The 23,179-nt window shown below is 36.6% G+C and overlaps 1 protein-coding gene across 2 annotated transcripts in view; it reads right to left on the bottom strand.

Moving 5' to 3' along the window:
* The window catches only part of pik3r5 (phosphoinositide-3-kinase, regulatory subunit 5), a 39,019-nt gene that overhangs the window by 14,998 nt on the left and 842 nt on the right, over window positions 1-23,179 (bottom strand). Inside the window, exon 1 of one of the 2 annotated variants that reach the window (XM_022675201.2) lies at window positions 2,570-2,832. The exons of the other annotated variant lie outside the window; for it this stretch is intronic. Within the exon in view, the coding sequence (XP_022530922.2) occupies window positions 2,570-2,606 (37 nt within the window). The 5' untranslated portion in view covers window positions 2,607-2,832. Of the gene's footprint in view, window positions 1-2,569; window positions 2,833-23,179 lie in introns of those variants that run through there. 2 annotated transcript variants of the gene reach the window in all.

The raw sequence follows: 23,179 nt of genomic DNA on the forward strand, positions 1-23,179 counted from the left end.
AATAAGCTCAGCTTAGCTTAAAACACTGACCGAAACCACATCTTTAAAAAGAAAAGTCACTTCCGTACTGTTGTGATGTATATGGCTTCTGCTAATGTTTACTAGTTTGTAGATGTTAAATGGGTTTTTAATACTGCATATCATTAAAATGGTAGAGGGGTACATGCAGTAGGTGGTTGTAAAGCAAATAAGAGTCCCTGAAGAAAAAGCATTTGTAAGAATGGGCAGCAACTTAACCATTAACAACATTTCAAATAAAATTAGGAATACGTGTAGATTTACTGGTGGGATTGGGTAGTAAATAAAATGGCTGTGTAAAATAAAATCTGTGTAGTAGTCACAGCTGGCACCACCTGGTTGGATTTTTCTACAATAAACCACAAATTTACACCAAACCCCACTCTAAATGTGTACACTTCTCTTGTACATTTAGCTGAATGCTCTGTACACCTGGTTCCAGTGATCTGAATTGAAATGTCTCTGCTGGAGTAAGGCAAGAAATTCCCCAGAGCAAACCTAAAATCCCCTCATGACCGCATACACGTGTGTGCAGAGAGAGAGTGAGCGAGAGAAAGAGAGAGTGCGATAGAAAATGAGTGAGAGAGAGAGAAAGAGGGGGAGAGGGGGAGAGAGAGAGAGAGAGAGATAGAAAGAGCGAGAGTAATTTTTCATGACTCACTGACTAAACAAGTGGTCACCCCAAACCTCTTCCTAAAAATTTCATTTCCCCCAATGTTTAATTCGCCATTTCCACACACACTTACTGTACACTCACTGTACAGCATTCAGATCAGCCTTGTTATGCCAAACTAAATATCAACAATGCAGAACATCAAAAAAAAGAAAAAAAAAAAAAGATCAGTGACAATGGCATATAGGCCTGTCCAAGTAAATATTTTTTTTACTTGGTAGAAATAACAGTGATAAACTATATTTTTGTACTACATTTTAAAAACATTTAACAGCACTGACCTCATGATTAGACAGTAGCATAGTAATGCATTTACACATTAACATTTTATTCTTAAAAACATTTAGCCATTGGGAGGTTATACCTATTTAGTGTAGGATAAATGGGGCAGTGGTGGATCAGCAGTTAGAGCACCAGACCAAATTCCATCTATGCTTCCAGCACAAGTATGGTCAACTATGGTTGTCTTGTCTTCTTTTGATAACTCAACTATTGTGTGGCCTAATGATATCATTCACGTTTACAAAAACTGCCAGCCTTTTCAGATTTGTATCAACATTACTCTTAAAAAAAAGAAAGAAAATGCTGTAGACTACACTGCAGGCACGTGCCCTACATACAGAGCCTACCATTCACAATCCTTACTAATGAAGCACAGAGTAATCATTCTTTTACCCAGCATCTTCAACAAAGCAGTGAACACACCCATATTTACAGACAAAATGTTTACTAATGGAGTGCTCACTCAACCTGTTTACTAACGGAGTGCCCCTTCACCAAACATGTTCACTAATGGAATTTCCACTGACCAAAGATATTCACTTATGCAGAGGCCCCTCACACATCATGTATATTGTTGGAGTGTCCACTAGGGCTGCAACTGATTATTATCTAAAAACGATATAAACAGCTGATCATGAGATTTAAAAGGCATTTAAATGTCTAGATGTTGTTTAGACATGGAAAGTAATGATTATCTAGTAAGTAAATAGTTAATCTGTTGTGTTTGGGTACTTTTGGAGAAACATACTAAGTTGAGTTTAACCTGTGAGACATTTACCCATCTACCATTGCACTTCTGTCCCCAGAACTTTGAGTAATGTAGTACAGTTACAAATAACAATTAGTCGACATGCAATGTGTAGTCGACAATTTTAAGTAATCATCGCTGCAGCCCTAGTGTCCACTCATCCAATAAATTCACTATTTGAGTGGTCACTCACTGAACCTGTTCCTAATTTAGTGGTCACTTACTGAACATGTTCCTCGTCGCTGTCCAATGAAAAAAATGTACCTCCAAGACAGCAACTTTACAGGAGAGATAATACCTACATAACCTTTAATGGAAGTCAGTGTAAAAAGATATTATTTTAGGTAATTTAGTAGACTTTCTATTAGTCCATTCATCAAAAAATGTTGAGAGAGTGTAAGGGACAGTTTGTGTGTATTTAAGTTATGTAGAATCTAAAAATCGACAACAATGGAGATACTTGTTTTTCCATTGGACAGTGAAAATATCACAATGCAGAAGTCACTTAAACATCTTTACAAATGCAGTGTTCACTCCAAGTGGACTCTCACCCAACTTGTTCACTAATGAAGTGCCCACTCATCCAACATCTTTACTAATGAAGTGGAATCTCACCTAAAATATTCACCAATAAAGTGCTCACTCAACCAACAGGCACTTTACTAAAGTGGGCATGCAACTTCACTGTAAATCAGTGTCTCATTCCACCCTAACCAATCTAGTGGTCACACAATGTACATCTTCAAATGTAACCAATGCAGTGACCAAATAAACAACAATCTTTAATCATGCAATGGTTATTTAATTAAATATCTCCTACATCTCTTCTAAATTCAGCGGTCACTCACCCAACATCTGTAGCTGCTCTCCGTCCTTCGACCCCATGACAGATGTTCATCACGTGTCCACTTTAAATGACCCTCAGAGTTGATGCAAACATAAAGCTACCTACTTACTGAAACCAGGGTTTGTGAAACCAGTAAAAAAAAACAATACATGTCTAGGTTACCAAAGTTATCATTAAACAGCTGGACATCATAATTCACCACAGCTCTCCTGTTAAAACAAAGAGTTTGATAAAATAGGGTTTTATAGTTTTATAGTTATAGTTAGCTAAATTTGCTTTTTGTTTCAACTGCGACCTCAACACTTCCACACACCGGTAAACACAATTGACCGGGTGCATTGTTAACGCCTTGAAACAAATTGAATGATCTACAAATGATCGTCTGACAGGATCAGGGTAGTTAGGTTCCTATGATTTGTAGATCTTTGCAAGTAAACTACCTGCTGACGACGTCCTCTGGAGGCCTGGACCAGAGGGCTTCTACCATAGACATGTATACATAGACGCCGCAGCCCGCCGCCATATTGGAGGAGTCACCTACGCGACCCCAGTGCATTTATTTGTACTGAGGAAGGTGTTTAATACACCTATAATAATCACAAATTTTTACCCTATTTTCACACGCTTTAGTTTGTTACAAACGGCAGAGATGTAGTTATGATACAGGACGCTGTCACACATTACAAATACGTGCTTTCATGCTGAAATACTTTGTATTATGCTCTATAACAAAGACAGGCATATGGTATGGCATATTAATAAGTGTATAATTTAATTAATTATATATTTATATATACATACATGTACATATATATATATATATATATATATATATATATATATATATATATATATATATATATATATATATATATATATATAAATACACCTCTGCCTTTTGTAACAAACCAAACCGTGCGAAAATCGCGGAAAAATTGGTGGAGTTGTAATTATTATAGTTGTATTACACACCTTCCTCAGTACTAATAAAAGCACTTTTTGCGCATGGTTGACTCCTCCAATATGGCGGCCGGCTGATACGCCAGGAGACTACTGAAGTTACTGTGCTCCAGGTTTGTCAGACACTAGAGGGCGCTCCCGAGTAAGTGCAAAATGAACGGGTTCCTATGGAGCATTTAAGCAAATTCATAGTTAAAGCAGTGAGCAGCAATGGTAAGGTCTTTACTGCCTAAAACCTAAAACATACAGGTAGGTAATATTTGTTTGTTTTAGCGAAAATACATCATTCCACCTTTCAAAATAAAAGGATTGTTTTTTTTTATTTTTTATTTTTTTAGCCATTTAGCTCCATTCACCCCTATTCAAAGAAAACTCTCTTGTGAGCTGTGTCTAGCGCTTTGCAGTCATTTAATCAATTAAAATGGTCTGGTCCATTGTGTTATATCAAGTCCAAAATAAGTGGAGTGTTTTCCTGGAAATCTTACAGCACTTCTTGCTTCCCTCTGCTGACATTTTCTGTGGAGATGCAGATTTAATTTTCCAGTAGGACTTGGCACACTGCCCACACTGACAAAATTACCAATTGGTCTTTAATATTGTCATTTTCTGAGACACTGATTTTTGGAATTTTAATCAAAATAAAAGAAATAAATGTTTGAAATAGATAACATTGTGTGTGCAATACAGCTATATAATAGGAATTTTACATTTTAAACAGAATTCCTGAAATAAAGTCACTTTTCAATTATATTCTATTTTTTAAATTTATTTCTGAGACACTGACTTTTGATTTTTCATTTGCTGTCAGCCATAATATTCAACAATAAAATAAATAAATGCTTAAAATATATAAAAAAATCTGTGTGTAATACACCTATATAATATGAGTTTCACATTTTGAACTGAAGTACCTTTTCAATTATATTAATTTTTTTAGTTGCATTTGTATGTTGTGTCTTTTTTAAGATAGTAGATAAAATAACATGAATGGAACTTTGGAACTTTGTCGAAGAGGTAGTTTAAGAAAGTAGACAATGTTGTGACAATGTTGTATGTGTGGGGAGAAATTAAACCTTTAAATAGTTGGGTTGTAGTATGTTTAACATGGTTGGCCTGTACTCAGAACACTTGGTGTAGTGGTGTAGTATTACCAAAAAAAAAGAACTAGCAAAAAAGAGCATAAAAAGCACAAAAGAGCATTCCATCTCTTCCTGTGTTACTTTAAAACTGAAAAATGATACACTACCAAGTTTGCCTTTTGGGTAACAGACTGAGTGAACACTGTGCTTACTTTTAAATCAATAATTCATAAGAAAATCTGATAATACAAATGCTTAACTGCTGTGAATAAGGAGAGAAATTGCTTAGCATTAGCATTAGAATAACATTCTGTTCACCATAGAAAATATGCTTAAGTCTGGCTGACTGAAACCCCATCTATATGTGTTTAGACAAAAATAACTCGGGTAGCGCGACTGTTTTTGGACAGACAAAAAGCTAAAATTAGAAGGTTTGTTTTGCATATGCCATGTTGGTTCTGTAGCTCAAACTTTTCTCAGCTAGTTTGTCTTAGTGCAGCTGCCACTGACTGACATGACTAACTGTTATTGACAATAATGTAGTGTGAAGTCAGCTGACCTTGCTGTCTACTGGCACTTGATACACAGCAAGGCTTCCATAAGCTACCTAGTAAACAGGCTAAACACAACAGCACAGTGTTCTAGCCCACTGCAGCTCCAATTCCAGGTCTCATATCTGAGAGCAGTCAGTCAAGTAAGTGATGTTTTTGACTTTTTTCAGGAACATTTTGCAGACTGTTCATTTAGGTTGCTTGCTTTCCCTTTCATTACAACTCAACACATTGCTCAAATGGTGAGCGTGTTTTTTTAGATTGTGTCAGTTCCAATCAGTGAGCTTCCACACCCAGTCACTCCCCCACCTTGTGACCATCCTAACTGCACATGTATGTACGTCTTCATTTGGACATACCTAATGTTTTACCCTACATTTAACCAGTGATGACTTATCATTTATATGAATGTAAATCTTTTTCAAGATTTCATTCATAGATATATAAATTACAGTCACATACATACCACATCTCATACAATGACCTAATCAGACAAACAAAACAAATCCTGCAATTATGGGTCAGCAGCTTCAGGTAAAGTTGATAACAACCATCACAATAGGGAAAACATGATTTTGAGCATGGCATGACCCTGAAACTGCTGACCTTATTTTCAGCACAAAAGTACCAAACAAAACAGCACAAATACAGTTTACACAGGATGATGTAATTAAAAGAAATCCAGCAAGCAGCACTTTTGCTGGAAGAAACCCCTTGTGGATGAGAGAGGTCAACAAGATAGTTTTGGGGTGACCAAAAAATATTACAGTAACTCAGATAACCACTTATCTGAGCAACTGTAGTGAACTAAAAAAGAATGAACTACACATCTTGGCTTGCAGACAGTGGGCTACAACAGCAGAAGACTACACTGAGTTACAATTTTGTCAGCCAAGAACACAAGGCTGAGGCTGCAGTGGTCACAGGCTCTCTAATACTGGATGGGAAAACATAACCTGGTGTGAAAAATCTGGAGTTCTGCTGAGGTTTACAGATAATAGGCCAGCCTAAAATGTGCATACCAGCTACAGGAACCAAAATAAACATAAAAGAGGTATTATTTAACAAACTGATTCATAGCATTTGAGTTTGGGGAACCGTCCCCTCAGTCTGACCATGGCTATGTGGTTTGGAAAGTCTCAGATTGCAGAACAGGTGCTCTGGAAGTGGTGTGGTTTAGTTTTATTAAAGAATGTTTGTCCTGTGGAACGCTGAGCTTCTTTGTAGCGAATGATGTGGACGGCGGTCAGAGTGGATGTATAGGAAGGTCGCGTGGATGAGTTTTGATGACGCAGGCCAACAGTCCTCCAGAGTGAACGAAGGGACACCGGCTGGTGCAGTAGCCTCTGGGGAATCATGCGTATTACCCAGCTGAAATCCTTCTCTTTTATAAGAGGATGTGAGCACATCCTTTCACACGTCAACACCAGTGCTTCCACTTTTTTTGAGGTTGCGACAGGGAGGAAGAGCTGACGGATTGAAAGCAACAAAAACATGCATGTTTACGGTGTTTTTGTGTGTGTTGATGTAATATGTTTTATTTATGGGCACATGATCTCCAGATACTACCAAAAATATCTTGACACCCTGCTACTGAGTAAGTACAACTGGCTCAAGGTGTCTGACACAGGTGTTCCAACAAAGCTGTATATCTGACTAACAGATTAGGATGCTTTGGAACAGCTGTGATCACGTGACCCTAAGATCACTGTGCTCCTAGATGGGTATAAAGCACCCCAGGATTGGGCTCTGGGGTTCTCCGGAGTGGTGATAGAGTACCATCCTTTATCTTTGGGATAAGTTGTAATGTGAGAACTAATTAATCAATATCAGTACATGACCCTGCTCTCACTCTTTGGGCTGAATGCAATCAAATCCTCCTCACAGAAATGTTCCAATATCACTGGTTCTAGGATTTCAGCTTTGAAATTTGTAAGACTGATACAGAAACTTTACCTTAAATTTTAACTACTGGGCAGCAATTTAAAGGGAATCTTTTATTTTCTTTAAAAACACAGCATAGATTTTAATGATTAGTTTGTATGTTAATATTGTGTTGTGTTTAAACCCTGCCCTCTAGTGGAATCGTTAGATCCACTGCTCTGATTGCATAAAAATAACCTTTTAGTTATCTTACTTAAAGTACTGCAATACATTATGTTATATTGACTCGTAACCCCCTTTTTGTGATATGTATTATATAGCCAAGTTCTTGGCAATACACAGCCTCACTGAGTAAACGTGCTAAAGTCTGTATTTGCATTGTATGATAAAATAGTACAGACAGATCAAAGAAGTAAAGAAACATTTTGTATATTACAGTATATTACAGAGCGAATTAAACATTATAACAGTGCGGAAAATACAGCTCAAAATTATGTGCTGTAAGGTTTGTGTTCAGTTTATTCAAAGTGTCAGGTGACCAATGTGGTTTTTCTTTAATAACAAATGTGAATCGCTGTGCAGAGTGCTAGTTTACCAGCTGATTTGCTCAGAGATCCTCTGGAGGAACAGTGTTGTAGTGAGGGTCTGAAGTTAAAGGAAGTGAAAGTGAAGTGATTTTGGATCACTGCTGCTCCGAGCCACATGAAGCAAAGCTGTTGTTGTGTTTAAAAAGCAAACAGCTGAGACAAAGCACCGAAAGCACAGTGTGCATACCTCCCTCCCTCTCTGTTGACACTCTGTAGATATCCACATGTCGTCAAATTGACCATTAATTGCGTGACAAGTAACCCATGACTCTCCTCAGCACTGCGTGCGTGTGCGTATGTTTGTGTTTTTAACTGAATGTCCACACAGGACGACAGTAAATGCAAATAAGCGGTCAGCCTGATCTGGATAACACACACACTGAACTTTATTGTGGGCTCTGATGGAAGCATCCAGCATCATTTCAGTGATATATTAGTTCCTTCCAGTAGTGTTGGCAGGCAGACGGCCAATACGTTGCAGGTCATAAAGGCCAATATGAGGCCCCACCTACTCTAGCCTTGTGTTTAGACCATTATTAGCCACCTAAGATGAACTCAGGCTGCGTCTGAATTGCATACTACAGACTAATACTATGAAGTAAACACTGTATACTAATCTTAATAGTGCAGGTTTAGCAGGTTAATAAACAAAATAATCACACAGTAACCCGTTTTCTACTAACATGAAGCAAAGTGTGAGACACATGCATTTCAAGCAAATGACACCCTCACAAGCCACACTTTGTATCTCTCACACACAGAATTGACTAGAACAACATCCACCAAGTAACACTGCTATTTTTAAACTGTGGATGAAGAGCAGTTCAGAAGAAGCTTGCCACACCAGTCACTATGTTGAGAAATGTAGCTACCCAACAACCAATCAAAAAATAGCATTGTTGTATCCATGTAAAATTTATGTCATCCCGCCAACAACTTTCCAAAGAAGATGATGCGTACAGAACAGTAAGTCATCTCATCTCATCTCAATTTGACTTTGTATTTCCTGATTGAAATGAGTATTTCCATTATAAAAATAATAATAAATTAAAGTTGGGGAATATTGTCTCTAGCTAAAAATGTGAACAACTTACAACACACAACACCAACCATAACCTCTGACGTGCTTTGTTGTTTAGGTTGCCGCAGAAGAAGCTAAGCTAGCACTGCTAACAAGCACAGGGCTTACAGTAACAATCTTCATTCCTTTGTTTAACAAAGACTCTCAAAAACCTTCATAAACAGTAGCTATTTATTAAAGCATTTATGCTAAAATTGGAACTATATTACCATCCTCATATCGTCCCACCTTATAGTGCTGGAGTGCAGAGACTGAGGTGAAAGCGGTTTTGGTTATTCCCTCAATCAATTACCTTTCTAAAGTAAAAAAAAATTGGTTATCCACACTTTACTGGAGTAATTCTTTATCAGACAACTTTTTATTTCTACTTCTCAAATTATCACACAATTTCATTTCAGCTTGTTTTTATTCTGACTTCTCATTGTTCAAAAAAATCCTATCCAGATAAATCTCTCCATCCACATAGAGAGAATCTGATTGTGGTTGAACTATAAATATCTACCATTCTGTCACCCTATTGGTTTATACTCTATCCATCACATCTACATACGTCACGCCACACTCTAGCAAGAACACAGCAGACGTATGTAGCCTTGTACGAAGATGATCCTTGGCAGAGATTTACGAGAACTCCCAAAACTAGAAGTTGGCAGAGACTCAACAGAACTCAAGAGAAATGTCCCAACAGTAGTTCTTTAATACATCTGCATTATACTTAAATTCATTATTTTTTAATGGGCATATATACAGCTGAAACAGGAACCCTAGTGCATCTCAAATTTTTCAGCATTAACATTTTAATATAACATTATAATCATTATGGCTTTTAGAAAAATGTGTTTTGGGGAATAATGTGTTTTGTTAAAGCTTTTGTCTGTAATGGCATTTTCCCCCTTAAATTACGTTTACTTTTATACTTTAAGTTGTTTTGAAACCAGAAATTTTACACTTTTACTTTAACTTCTACATAAGTATTTTTAAAGCCTACAATCTATACTGAATACTCTTAACACATTTGCCTGTTCAGCTCAGTGAAGAAGTGTATGTTTATGTTTATAGACTAAAGAAAGTCACACCGCATTCTAAACCACACTTAATTACCAAATGAGGGGTAGATCTAGTTTAGTTTAGAGAGAAGTGGTGAGAGACTAAAGTTGTGTGTGTCTGTTTACAGATGTGAGGAGAGGTGTTTTTCTATTGTGTTCATATTTCAGTTTAAAGTAATGAGAGCATTTGCAGTTTACAGTGTGCTGCACTGCAATTCTTTGTAATTAGTAAAATGATTGTTAAAGTTATTAATTAGATGAAGTGCTGGGCGATATGGGAAAAATCATATATCACGATATGGATTTTTTTAATACCACGGTAACGATATATATCATGATATACCACATTTGAGTATGTTTTCAGTCATTCTTCGAAAAATATGACAAAATAATATCATTGCTTACTTTTTTTCCAACTTTATTTCAAAGAGACATTAAACCAAACATTCACAAATGAGAATTACTACCTTTTAGTGCAGCAATATATGTATCAAGTAAAACAGATGAGGTAGATGCAGTAGCAATTTTTTTCAAAATTATACAGGTATTTAAATTGAGTTATTAAAATAAACTAAATTTTTTTTTTTTAAAGTGTCCGTCAAATAACGTAAAGCAGCGTCATGTTGCAAAACCACATTATGAAGCTTTTTTGTAAAGATTACTTTATTATCACTTATTTAAACCAAGTTTATGCAAAGTGACCACGCCAATACATTTCATCGTAGCCTACTTTATATATTTGCATGGATAATTGATGAAATTACTGTAGAAAGGGTAGGTACGCAAGAAGGTGAGTAATAGTAAATATTTATCGTCATATTGCACAGCACTAATTAGATGGTATTTAAAAAAAAAAAAAAAAATTATTGGCCAATGATAATTGAATCAGAAGTTATATCAGAGTAAATATCAATAGAATAGGTAACATTTAACCAAATATGAATTAATTAAATTTTACTGAACTAATAAGTATTATTGCCTTTTTTATTTGATTTTCCAATCCCGTGTGCTCACAGTGCAGACCTGCTTGCTCTATTCTGTTATCTCAGCATCTGACTTTAATTTTTTTTCACTTGACAAAATAACTGGGTGTGGTGAGACATGATGCATCTAAGTGTTGGTCCTGAAATGACACATTTGGGTGCTCCTGTTCGAGTGAAGTCAGTGAGCTCTGCTGAGCTGACCATTGTTGTTGCTGTAAAAGCGTTGGTGCAGGTTTCGTTTCTGAGCTTCTGAGCTGAACTTAACTACCGTGTTTAGTCAGAGTGAGCGGACAGTCTTTATGTCAGTGAGGAAAAAGCTCCCAAGCATGCAGAGATACTCACATTAGTGTGACCTCAGAGTTTGTTTTAATCTCACCATAAACTATCAGATTAGAAACCTAGCAACCATTTCCTGCCCCTCCACAGCCCTGCAGCTCTGAAAAGTCCCTTTAAAAGAGGGAGCGGAGTTAGATCATCAGTGTGTAATTACTGTGTGATCAGTGTGTGGGTGATTAGAGATAAAAATTGAGGCGCTAACATTAATCGACTGACATCAGCAGCATACTGGGGGAAATCCCAAAGAAATGTAGCTTTCATATCAGATAGTTTTCATATTTACATCCACAATGAGCTAAACCTTTATGAGGTAAAGGCCACACACGGTTATCAAGAAAAGAAATCAACACCTTTCAGGAACACACAGACTGTGATCTAAACACTAAATACACAGTTATTATAGGAATATAGTATAAAGTAAAAAAAACTGCAACATGTAAACTTCTTACAGGCACCTAATTTTTGGAATGATACCATCCACCCATTGTCTATACCTGCTTTATGCGTCAGGGTCGTTGGGGTGGGGCTGGAGCCTATTCCAGCCGGTGTTGTGCCGAATTCAGCACCCCCACCAAGAAATCCACCTCCTCTCGGGATCGCGCACGTACGTCTTCTTGGCTTTAACTTTTTATAGAAAATGAAAATACCCAAGATGCTTTTCTAAGCTATGCTGAAATAATGAAAAATATGTCACCTGCACCCTCTCTCATGAGGGACTTTACTTTAACTTTACTTAGAAATACACTCAGAGAGGGAGTGCTTTTCCTGGCGGGGGTGCTGAATTCGGCAGAAGGCATTGGGCGGAAGGCAATATACACCCTGGACAGGCCGCCAATCCATCGCAGGGCAGATGGACACAGACACACACAATCACTCACACACACACACACACACACACACCTAGAGGGCAATTTCAACCAATACCCAATTACCCCAGCTGGGAAATAAACCCAGGCCGTCTTGCTGTGAGGCAACACCGCTACCCACTTCGCCACCGCACCGTGAATTAGTTTGTAGTATAGTAAGTTTAGTATGCAGCTCATCTTGTATAATCTTTATGAACACTCTGTGTCCACTATACACTATATTTTATAGGAGTCCCTTGTAAAAAGGAAGTATACTTAAGAGCATTTAAAATATGTTCAGATTAGGTAAAGAATACTAAAAGTGCATTTAATATACTTTATGAAAATACGCAATAAATAAACTTTTTTTCTGTATTTCCATAAAATGTATTTTTAAGCAATATGCTTTAAAGTATTTTTTGTAGATATAAAAAATATATAGTGGCATTAAATACAGCTTAAAGTGCACTTTTTGTGGGGTTTTTTTGCAGAAGAATTAAGGTGTACACAATATGTGCATCAATACGCAAAAGTAGTACATTTACAATATACTTCAAGTGTATTAAATCTACTTAAGTTCGCAGAAGTTGTATGAAAAAGCACTTAAAGTGCAAATTAATGCTTTTATGTTGTGTTTAAACAAAGTTTAATTGCAATTAAAAAATACTTAAGTTGCCTTAAGTTGTTCCAAAATAGTACATTTGGTATGTATTTAAGTACATATTTTAATTGTAAAAAGTATGTACTTTTCCATGTTAAGTATACTTTTAAAAATATATATTTAAATACACTTTTCTTTCACAAGGGGTTGCATGACCCATACGTTTCACTAACTGACTGGTTATTAAAAAAGTTGACCACTTGCTATTTTTTATTTGCAGCAGAGACAGCAGAAAGAGGATAAATATCTTTGAAAAGCTGACACGGAAATTCGTGATTTGTCATCTTCTTTAGTTCATAAGTGGATGTTTTAAAAGTTCTGTGATGCTAGCTTGCTTTGTTATTTCTGTAATTTTCCGTTTTGCTACCACAAGTGTTAGTGGTTAGCACTCTGTGCTTGATTTTGAGTTAATTATGCATTGTAGAATTTGTTTTAATGTGCTGTGGTTTTTAGATCAGCTGCCTGCATCCTTGCTACTGTTTTTCTCTTCGCAACTAGCATCCTTGCTACTGTTTTTCTCTTCGCAACTAGCATCCTTGCTACTGTTTTTCTCTTCGCAACTAGTTAAAAGCTCCTTACTGCAGCAACTGGTGGATGTCCTGGTTGACCAGTCAACTAGTTGATTAGTCTTTGCAACCCCTAATCCACTATGAATATTTCAGTATCTAATATGTATTATTTAATATCTATTATGAATTATTAAGTAAATACTATGATACTTATATGAAAGTACTGTAGTTCTGTACTGTAGCACTGCAGGAGTGAGGAGTTGAAGTACTGATCTATATGTGGACCCATGTGGAGATTTTAAAGGGATAATATACAGTGGCTTTATGACTGTGTGATTAGAGGTCGCGGGTGGTCCTGGCCAGAAGTCATACAGGACAATATCATACTCTATCAATCAGAATCTCCACACAATGAGCCCGAGAGTGTGGGAGTCTATCAGCAAACCCGATCGCACAGAGAATACAGCAACAATACAGCAGCACCTGCTTCCTCACAGGAGCTTCCTGTTTGGGGGGCCGGTGGAAACGCGATCGGACCGCTGGAGGAGAGAGAGAAGGAAAAGAAGAGGAGATTCTCATGGAGGGTCACAGAGTGGGGGGATCCCACTGTAAAGAGGCTGGACGTGTACAGTAACAGTAAGGCGTCTGGATACAGCTGACTGAATGAATGGGCCTGCATGAGCTTAACCTCTTGACCTGTGGTCCTGCAGCTAACTGCATTAACAGCATTTATTTCTTAAACATGTTGCACTAAGTATAGTACTTGAGATGCAGTTTTGAATGTTTTGTGTGTTTATGGGAAGTGAAAGTGCCGACAACCGCCGTTAAAAACAAATAAATCTCAATTTATTTCACTAGAGGAATAACAGTTAAAAAAACATTTCTCAAAAATTCAATAATAAATTCATTTTAAATAATTATTGATTAGCACTAAGTAATTCACAATCGATGCAGAATAGTTATGAGTGGATACTTTAAAATTCATAATAGAATCAAGATCATTCATAGTAGATACTACATAGATCAACTGGATAAAACTTCATATAATATAAGAGTTGTCAGTTCAAACCTTATATATGCAAGTAAGCAAGTTTCAGACCATAATACACTTAACACATAACTCACTCATGATCCACAAGAGCCTTAAAGGGACTCTATTTGACCCAGAATTGTCTGCTGTGTGGGAAGTGCCCTCATATAAAATAACAATGGTTATATAATAGGTAATTGTATGTGTGTGCGAATACAAGCAGAATAAAAAGATGAAATGTGAAATTCCTACTATATGTTACAGTAAAAGGTAATGGCCTCATTTACCCCACCATAACAATGAGCGGCAGGCCGGCTGAGAGTTTTCGGAAATAACAGCAGTCAAACAATATAGTACAGTTCCCCTTTTCTTCTGAATGGCCCTGGCTGAACAGGTACAGTGCGCTGCAACAGATCGATCGTCTGGCCCATGTTCACTACTGCAGGTGACCATAGCTGCCAACTTCTGTCAGGACAGGAAATGAGGAAGTAGGTTACTTCCCTTTTGGCCTCTACTGATTCGAGTGTGAACCTTTCTTTCACCACAGGTCAAAGCATTACACGTTATGAAGTCGTGCCAGTAAGGATATTCAGATAATTACCACTAATAAGGTCAGGCACATATATGGCGGTCTGATGGAGTGACCGCGTTAATGAAAGGTCAGAATCAGCTCCAGTCCTCTGTGCTACTCGTAATTTTGATAGAAATCCAGTCTGGCTTTTTTGGCATGGAAGTATTCTTCTGTTTTTTGTGCATTGTTCTTAGCCTGCTTACTGTTTGGCCTTGAACTGTTCCTGTTAAATCATAACTTTACAAATGAAAGCTTTACAGACTGGAAATGCATTAGAGCAGATTTGCTGCATTTAATGTTTTTCCCATACGTACTGTATATCTTACCAATCAATTATAGCATTGTGTAAATGGCATGTCAGCAAATTTATACAATTTTATACAATATTCTCCCTTTAATTCTCCCTGCTAGTTTAGCATTTTATGATTATTATATTCAACAAATTTTGGCACTTACCAATTTATATTATACTACTGTATGAAAGTGTTTTGTTGTGAGACCACTTTATTTAGCATGTTATGCTGCATTTGGCAAAAATTACAATGCTGACTGTTTTTCCTTATATTTTTTTGTTCATATTTTTTTTGTGTATATCTCACCTGTCAATTAACATTGTGTAAATGGCATGTCAGCAAATATATATAATTTTTCATTCTCCCTGTTCCACTAGCTAACTGTATATCCCATTGATAAGCATTGTGCAAAAGGCATGTCAACAACTACACAATTATACACAATTATACACAATTTGTATAATGTTCTCCCTATTCCATTAGCTAATGTATACCCCACTGATAAACACTGTACCAACTGCATATCAGCAAATATATACAGTTTTATACAATATTCTCCATGTTCCATTAGCTAAATGTATACACCACTAATAAGATTATGTCACCATACATACAATTTATACAATTGTATACAAAATACATATTCACACAAAAAAAAGAAAAGTAAGAAAATAAAAAAGTAAGAAGCTTTAATATTTTAATGGTAAGACACTGATCTGATTGTGCTTGATTAAAAAAAAAGATAAAAAAAAAACATGCAACACAGGAACTGACAGCTGTTTACTTCCAGCATAGCACCATGTTATCAACACATGAAGCAGTGCTGAGGTGAACATTTCGACCAAATTATGTTGAACCGGAGTCATCGCTGTGCAACAGGAACTTGTAGATACTTCTTTAACAGAAATCTGCAGCCTCATGCAACTCTGTTTTACTTGTTGCTAAATCTAAAGTGACTAAGTCAAGTGGTGAAAGAAATGCAGTGTGCATCATTCAAATATTGGTAGGTCCAAATGTGCTTCAAATCACCAGCATCGGGGAAACTGCAGGCCTGCAAACGTAATTAGTTTTCTGCTTTTCTAGCTACAATGCTAATGCATCTGAGCACAAATTTGTAAATTTAGCAAAAAAATTTAACGGGAAGCTATTGTCCACCAGTCATCATGGTGCAACCAGTATGTCTACAAATGCAGTCTAAATAAATTTGTACTTACTTACTTTTTTATTTTAGTTTTTAGTTGTTTTTTTTTTAGTTTACTTTAGGGATAATATAGCTTACAAATAAGCAGACACCCCAACAATTAGCATGGTGTAAACTGCATGCCAGCACAAACAGGCACAAATTTGCCTCCTTGGCTGAAAAGTAAAGAAGAAAGTGTTTTTTTCCCACAAATTACTTGTGCAAATGTGTACAGTTTTGACCTCAATCTAAATACAATGCTAATGTAGCTAACAAGCAATGGAATGTGGCGTTCCATTTGAACTATCACAACTTCCTAGTTCTGAGCGAGAGATGAGAGAGCCTCCCCAAAACTGAAATCAATCCAAGATGGCCGCACCAAAAACAGTAGTAAAAGTATTATTATTATACAGTTTATTAGCCCTTCGTCTGTGTCTCAATGGGTCAGTTAATACACAAAGTATTGTCAAATGGTTAGCATGTTTACATGGTGTTTAGACTTTCAAAATACCATATTATAATGTGTTATCAATTGGAATTGCTAACAATGCTAACATGGGACATAAAAATAAGGAAATATTTTGACTGGATTTGCCATAAATGTTTGTAAATAAAAATCAAACCAGTTGCAGTAAACCCTTTTAGTCTTTTTTGAACATGTTTAGAATTAGTTTACCCCAGTCTGAATGTTTAACTGGAATGCAGTCAACTCAGGTTTGACATAATTCCAAGTTCCAACATCTGTGGTAAATAAAATGCAGCATTAAGCCCCACTAGTTAGCATCATGCAAACATAAAACATCAATAGCCTAAATTGACACACACATGCTTCAAACCACGAAACAAAACACACACTCACCTCAAACCACAAACAAAAGTACGGATGAAATTCAGGCTACAAGATATTGCTGATTTAGCTGTGCTGCAAATTTCAGACCATGCTGTAGATAACTGTCTCATGTAATGTCAGACACCACATAAACAGTGTCTATAAGATATTACTGAACACCCCTATAGAGTTTAAGGAAAGTGTGTATGATGATTTAGGCATGTTAGCGCCAGGCTAATTCCAGTTAAGTTGTTTGCTACATTAGCTTTGTAGCTACAGTGCTAAAACTAAAGGAGAAACTTCAAACACCAAACATGCCTTGGCTAACTGACTGCATTCGCAATGCGCTAAATGTTTAGGTTAAGAGAAGACACTGATCATGTAGGTAAAGTTTAGCATTTGAAACTGATTTAAAGTGAAACTCTGCTGTTGTAGATGATCAAGCCGCAAAAACAGTAACTGGCACATCAGCTCTAAGTGATGCAACATCTGAAGCTCTCAAAAAGCATCATCAACGCACTCCAAAGCATATAAACACATTCAGCAAGTTTCTAAACCAGCTTACAATAAGATACAAGATTATAATACTGAGTTACTAATTATGTTTATTTAGCATCTAGAAAACTGAGTGTTTTGTCTGCAATACCATTATTTTTAAGAGATTTTTGTTAGTTTAGCACTTTAGATCCGTTATATTCAACTAATTGTGGCACTTACCAGTTTATGATGTTATACTACTTCAGCTTTTAGATAATTGTATGAAAGCGTTGTGTTGTGAGACCACTTCATTTAGCATGTCATGCTGCATTTGGTAAAAAAAAATGACAATGCTGGCTGTTTTTTTTCCTATATTTTTGTTCAAATGAGTTTGGTGTGTGTGTGTGTGTGTGTGTGATTGCAAAGAAGCAGAGGATAAAAGCAATGAAGCTGACAAAAGCGACTGCACAAACAGGAAGAGAAGTGTGCAGTCTTTTTAAGTCACATTTAGCAAATGTGTGAATGTTTATGCCTGTTTGTTTCTGTACATATTTATTTGCATGTGCTAATTCAACTCAACACTTTTACTGAAGGATAATTCTGCCCTTATCAGCATTCATGTACACACACACAAACAGACACACACATGCGGTTTGTATATGATGAACACAAGATAAGATTTACAGCAATAACGAAAACAGGCACAAGTTAACCAGCTAAAGTACAGCCTCCATACATTTTTATGTGCTGTTACTGTACTGTATTATACCTCCTTCTCCTTTACCCTCTCTGGCCTTTACCGCTCCATGCAAGTTGCAACCAAGCTCTTAATTCTGATTTTTAGTTCCCCTTGTTGCTGTTTACACACTCTACTATACATGCAAAAATAATGATAATCTAGTGATTTAGTTTCAGCTTGTAAAAATAATTAAACATGGAAATATGTAAATAAGTATGCACTTAGTCACAATTTTCAAAATTTGCAGAACATATGGAAAATAAAATGTTTGTTTTGATAAAAAAGACAAGTGATGTATTTGACAGGTTTCCTGTAATGTAACTTTTTTTATTGTGTATATTCTACCACTGTGCAAGCAGTCCAGTAATAGCTTTTTGAATGTGTAATTTTCAACAGAATTATAATTTTCCATTCGTAAATCAATGGAAATTTGAGGCTAAAGAAACACTGACACTATTTTGTATTTTATATATAGATCAAACAGTCTGTCAAACGAATAAAAGCTAAACATAAAATAATAAATAAATGCATGTAAACTCATATGATCTTAACAGCAGAAGCATCCAGAGAACAAAATAAATAAATAATAAAAATAACTCTAACTTCCCCAGCTGAAGCATCTGTCCCTGTGAGTGGGATGTCAGAATGAGTCACAGGGGAAAAGCAGAAGCTGTACCGGAGGACCAGAGGGGAACTTTAGCTTTGCGGACCTTTGGGTTATTTATCTCAGTCTGACCACGACTCCTTCCTATCTGGTGTTATTTCATGTGTTACCTCATTTCAGCTCAACCTGATGTGACTAATTCTAGTTACCTACTGTAGATAAGATCAGGATAAATAACCACTGCTAACACTGTTTACTAACATTATTGCTGTAATTAGGCCTGTAGTTAGCTAGCCTATTTCTGCAGCCCTGCTATTGGCAGTGTAGTGGAACAATACTGGTTGGATATGTGTTTATATTGGTGTTTATACTGGTGCATGTTCACACTGACTGCACACAGTAAAATAAATGCAAGTCTAGCATCAGTTGCATATTAAAATTAAAATATTAATTGCATAGCTATCTTAGACTTTATATCAATGGGAAGTATTAACATTGTGTGCTAATACTTATAACGCATGTACTGTGATTAGGTTTGTTGTTATTATAAATGTCCATATTGACTTCAGGCTGTATACGTTGTATACATTTGGTCTGGTTTGTTTTGATTTCACACTGCAGTTTATTAAGCAGTTTAATAATTCTGCTGTCATCACCTACACTGGATTTGTCTTCCATGACAAATTCCTCTCTGATTCCTTTTATTTGTGTTTATAAATAAGGATTAATCTACAGTTACAGTAGATACAGGAAGAGTCAGCATAAGCGTTTGTGCCCAGACTTCTGTGTGGTGCATGTGCAAACAAAGGGGGTGCGATTTTGAAAGAACACCCATTCTTTTTCTTCTTCTGTTGTTTAAAGGTTTGTGATAGGCTGGATTAATTTCCTGTAATTGGCCGAAATGTATTAACCATCTAAAACAATGTGTTCACACTGCAGACAAACAAAAAGATGATCCAGACTGAGACCATCTCTTTTGGTCTAACTCCTGCTGTTTTAGTTCGAACAAGTTAAATGTAAAAGCACCCTAAAGTTCAATAACAAAGTACTCCTGCTGTTAAGAATGATGAATGAAAGCATGTATTATTATCTTGCTGGTCTGTAGCAATATAGTCTGACTCTCTGCCCTCCAACTTCTATAGCAGGGCTGTTATGAAGCACATTTGCAAGTGAAATGGTTTCAGTGGAAGCTGCAGTTCCAGAGGAGTGGACATGATGTGTGGATTTAAACGTGAACTCATTCTAACCGCAGTAGATCATCATCAGTTTCACTGTGTCAAACCCAACACACTGTAACTGTACTCCAAACACAAGCTTCAGTCTGTTTAACATTGTGTTTACATCTCTGCTGAAACAACACCACACACCATCATGAATAAACGCTGTCTAGATATTCAAAAACAGCATAGGCTGGCTTATAACTTGAGTTGTCTTGCATACCAGTATATATACAGCTCTGGAAAAAAGTAAGAGACTATTTAAAATTGTGAGTTTCTTTAATTTTACCTAATTTAAAACCACTGGAATATAATTAAGAGGAAGATGGATGATCACAAGTCATCAAACCAAACTGAACTGCTTGAATTTTTGCACCAGGAGTGGCATAAAGTTATCCAAAAGGAGTGTATAAGACTGGTGGAGGAGAACATGCCAAGATGCATAAGGGTTATTCCACCAAATACTGATTTCTGAACTCTAAGAACTTTATGAATATGAACTTGTTTTCTTTGCATTATTTGAGGTCTGACAGCTCTGCATCTTTTTGACATTTCAGCCATTTCTCATTTTCTGTAAATAAATGCTCTAAATGACAATATTTAAATTTGGAATTTGGGAGAAATGTTGTCCTTAGCTTGCTGCATAAAACAGAAATGTTCATTTTACTCAAACACATGCCTATAAATAGCAAAATCAGAGAAACTGATTCAGAAACTGAAGTGGTCTCCTATTTTTTTCCAGAGCTGTATATATAAATATATTGTATATATTGTATTGCATATAACTTGTACCCATTGCTGACACCAATGTGCAAATGCATAAACACAGCTTGTCAATAGAACAGGACGCTGAAACCGATAAACACCAAACTATTGGCACTAATCGATGCAGTACATTTTGTTACGTGTGGCTAGAGTGCCCTGCCAGGACTGAACTGTGGAGCTGTCGAACTGTTTTCTTCTATAGTTTTGGGATTAGCTTGGGAGCTGGGGATGCAAAAATTTAAATAATCATTTATTATAATTTGTTTGCGAATAATATACTTATTTCTTCATCTACTTTAGTCCACACTGTGTGTATGGAGTCACAGTTATTGAAGCATGACTGGCTAAAATACTGTTCACTGTTATATATGTAAACAAACATACAAAAAAACACAATAGACGATATCACAATTATCAAAAATGTTTGAGGTCATCTTAATTTATTGTACGATTAATTTGATATTGTAATTATTGTGACAGGCCTAGCTGGTAGGCCAGTTTTTTCATGTTAACGCCACTACATGTACTTATTCATTTGCACATTGAGAAGAGGAAAACAAACAACCAGAAAAGGGGTCTTCAAATTGTACTTTCTAAAGCATGAGCACACTGATGCAATATCATCTCTGAACCACTGCAGGAACATATAGTCACATTTTAGAAAGTGGCAAGGCATCCTCCACAGTGTGTGTGTGTATGTGTGAGGATGTGGCGGTGTTTTTTCTGAGAAATCAACACACAGAACACGTCAGGGCCTTGCATGAAGTGTAAAAATGCAGAAACCACAAACACACACACCAGGGCACCCATTAGACTGTCATTTTCTTCGGTTGCCCTTACACCCACTTGCTCATCTCCCCTGTAGTGAAGTCACTGACCCTCTCTGTCAGATAGAATGATCCAACATCAGATCTATTTAATAATTTATTTATTTATTTATTCCAAAGCAGTTGCACTTGTAGTAATATCTGCCTACTGCCTCAATTATCAAACGTATCCAAAACATATACATCTATTAAAAATAATATATTTTTTTACTGCCAACATTAACAGCCATGTGTGCGATTTTAAACAAATGCCTGTATCTCACAATGCAAACAAAGCAGTCAAAGAACCCTTTTTTCAGAACCACCAAGGCACAGACCTGCCATAAACTGGAAGTTGCCAGAACACTAGTGTCACTGTCCACAGCTTAACGAGTAGTAAAATACCATGGACTGAGATGCTGCTGTCCACAAAGATCAGCTAATCTCCCAACCCACAATGACAAAGCAATTATCAGGTGAAAAGTTTTGTGGTCAGTTGAAACAAAAATGTCCAAGAACGCTGTACCACCTGTTAAGCATGGTGGTGGGAGCATCATGCTTTTTGACAGTTTTTCCACCTGTGAAACTACTGATACATTGAAATATGAAGAAGGAGGCCTTCCTTAAAGTTCTTTGCCATAACCTCAACACCTCAAACCATCAGACAGATGATTAAAACTTTGTCTCAGTGAAGAAAATAATTAACAACAAAGTCTATTTTAAGATTGAAAATGTGTCTGTGCTGGTAAGCCAACAGATTTAAGTGAAATGGATTCATTTTTACAAAAAGCATTTTTATTTCTCAGACGTTGTAATTCTATACTTACAGAATGTAGCCTTATTTTTGTTTTTGTATTTTATTTTCGTTCTTTCACCCTGATCTTCAATGGTCAGAGCCCCAAAAACAACCACCACAGAGCTGCTGTTATATGGGTGGTGGGTCATTCTTCTCAGCACTGCAGTGACACTGACATGGTGTTGTGCTGTTACACATGGATCAGACACAGAAGTGCTGCTTGTGTTTTTAAACACCTCAGTGTCACTGCTGAGCTGAAAATTGTCCCCCAGCCCAAACAAATCCAGCCAAAAGCTTCCTATGGGCAGCATCCTGTGACCACTATTGAAGGTCTACTCAAGAGAATGGCCAACACAAACTGTGCAGCTACAGATTAAGATCTTCTGTCTCTGACATCACATCTAGAAGGGTAGGACTGCGTAATGGGGTAGACAGTGAGAGGACACAGTGTTTAAAAACTCAGTGTCACTGCAATGCTAAGAATTACTCTGTTCTGCGGTTGTTCTGTGGTCTTCCTGACCACTGAAGAACATGCAAAGGAGGACGACAATATACAGAGAATTACAAGAAGTACAAAGTGCTCCTCTTTGAAAATAGACATGAAGAGTGTTGAAACAAGGGGGTCATTTACAACACCAGTCTGGTCTACCTTTTAAATACACCTGTATTTCCTGCATTTATCCATTTACACACACAACACATCAGTTTTAACATTTTATTAATAGTGTGTTAACTTAGTTTGCACCCTAATACTACGCACTCATGTACCCATTTCTATTTAT

This window comes from Astyanax mexicanus, chromosome 5 (genome assembly GCF_023375975.1).
Source record: "Astyanax mexicanus isolate ESR-SI-001 chromosome 5, AstMex3_surface, whole genome shotgun sequence".
NCBI classification, from domain to species: Eukaryota; Metazoa; Chordata; class Actinopteri; order Characiformes; family Acestrorhamphidae; genus Astyanax; species Astyanax mexicanus.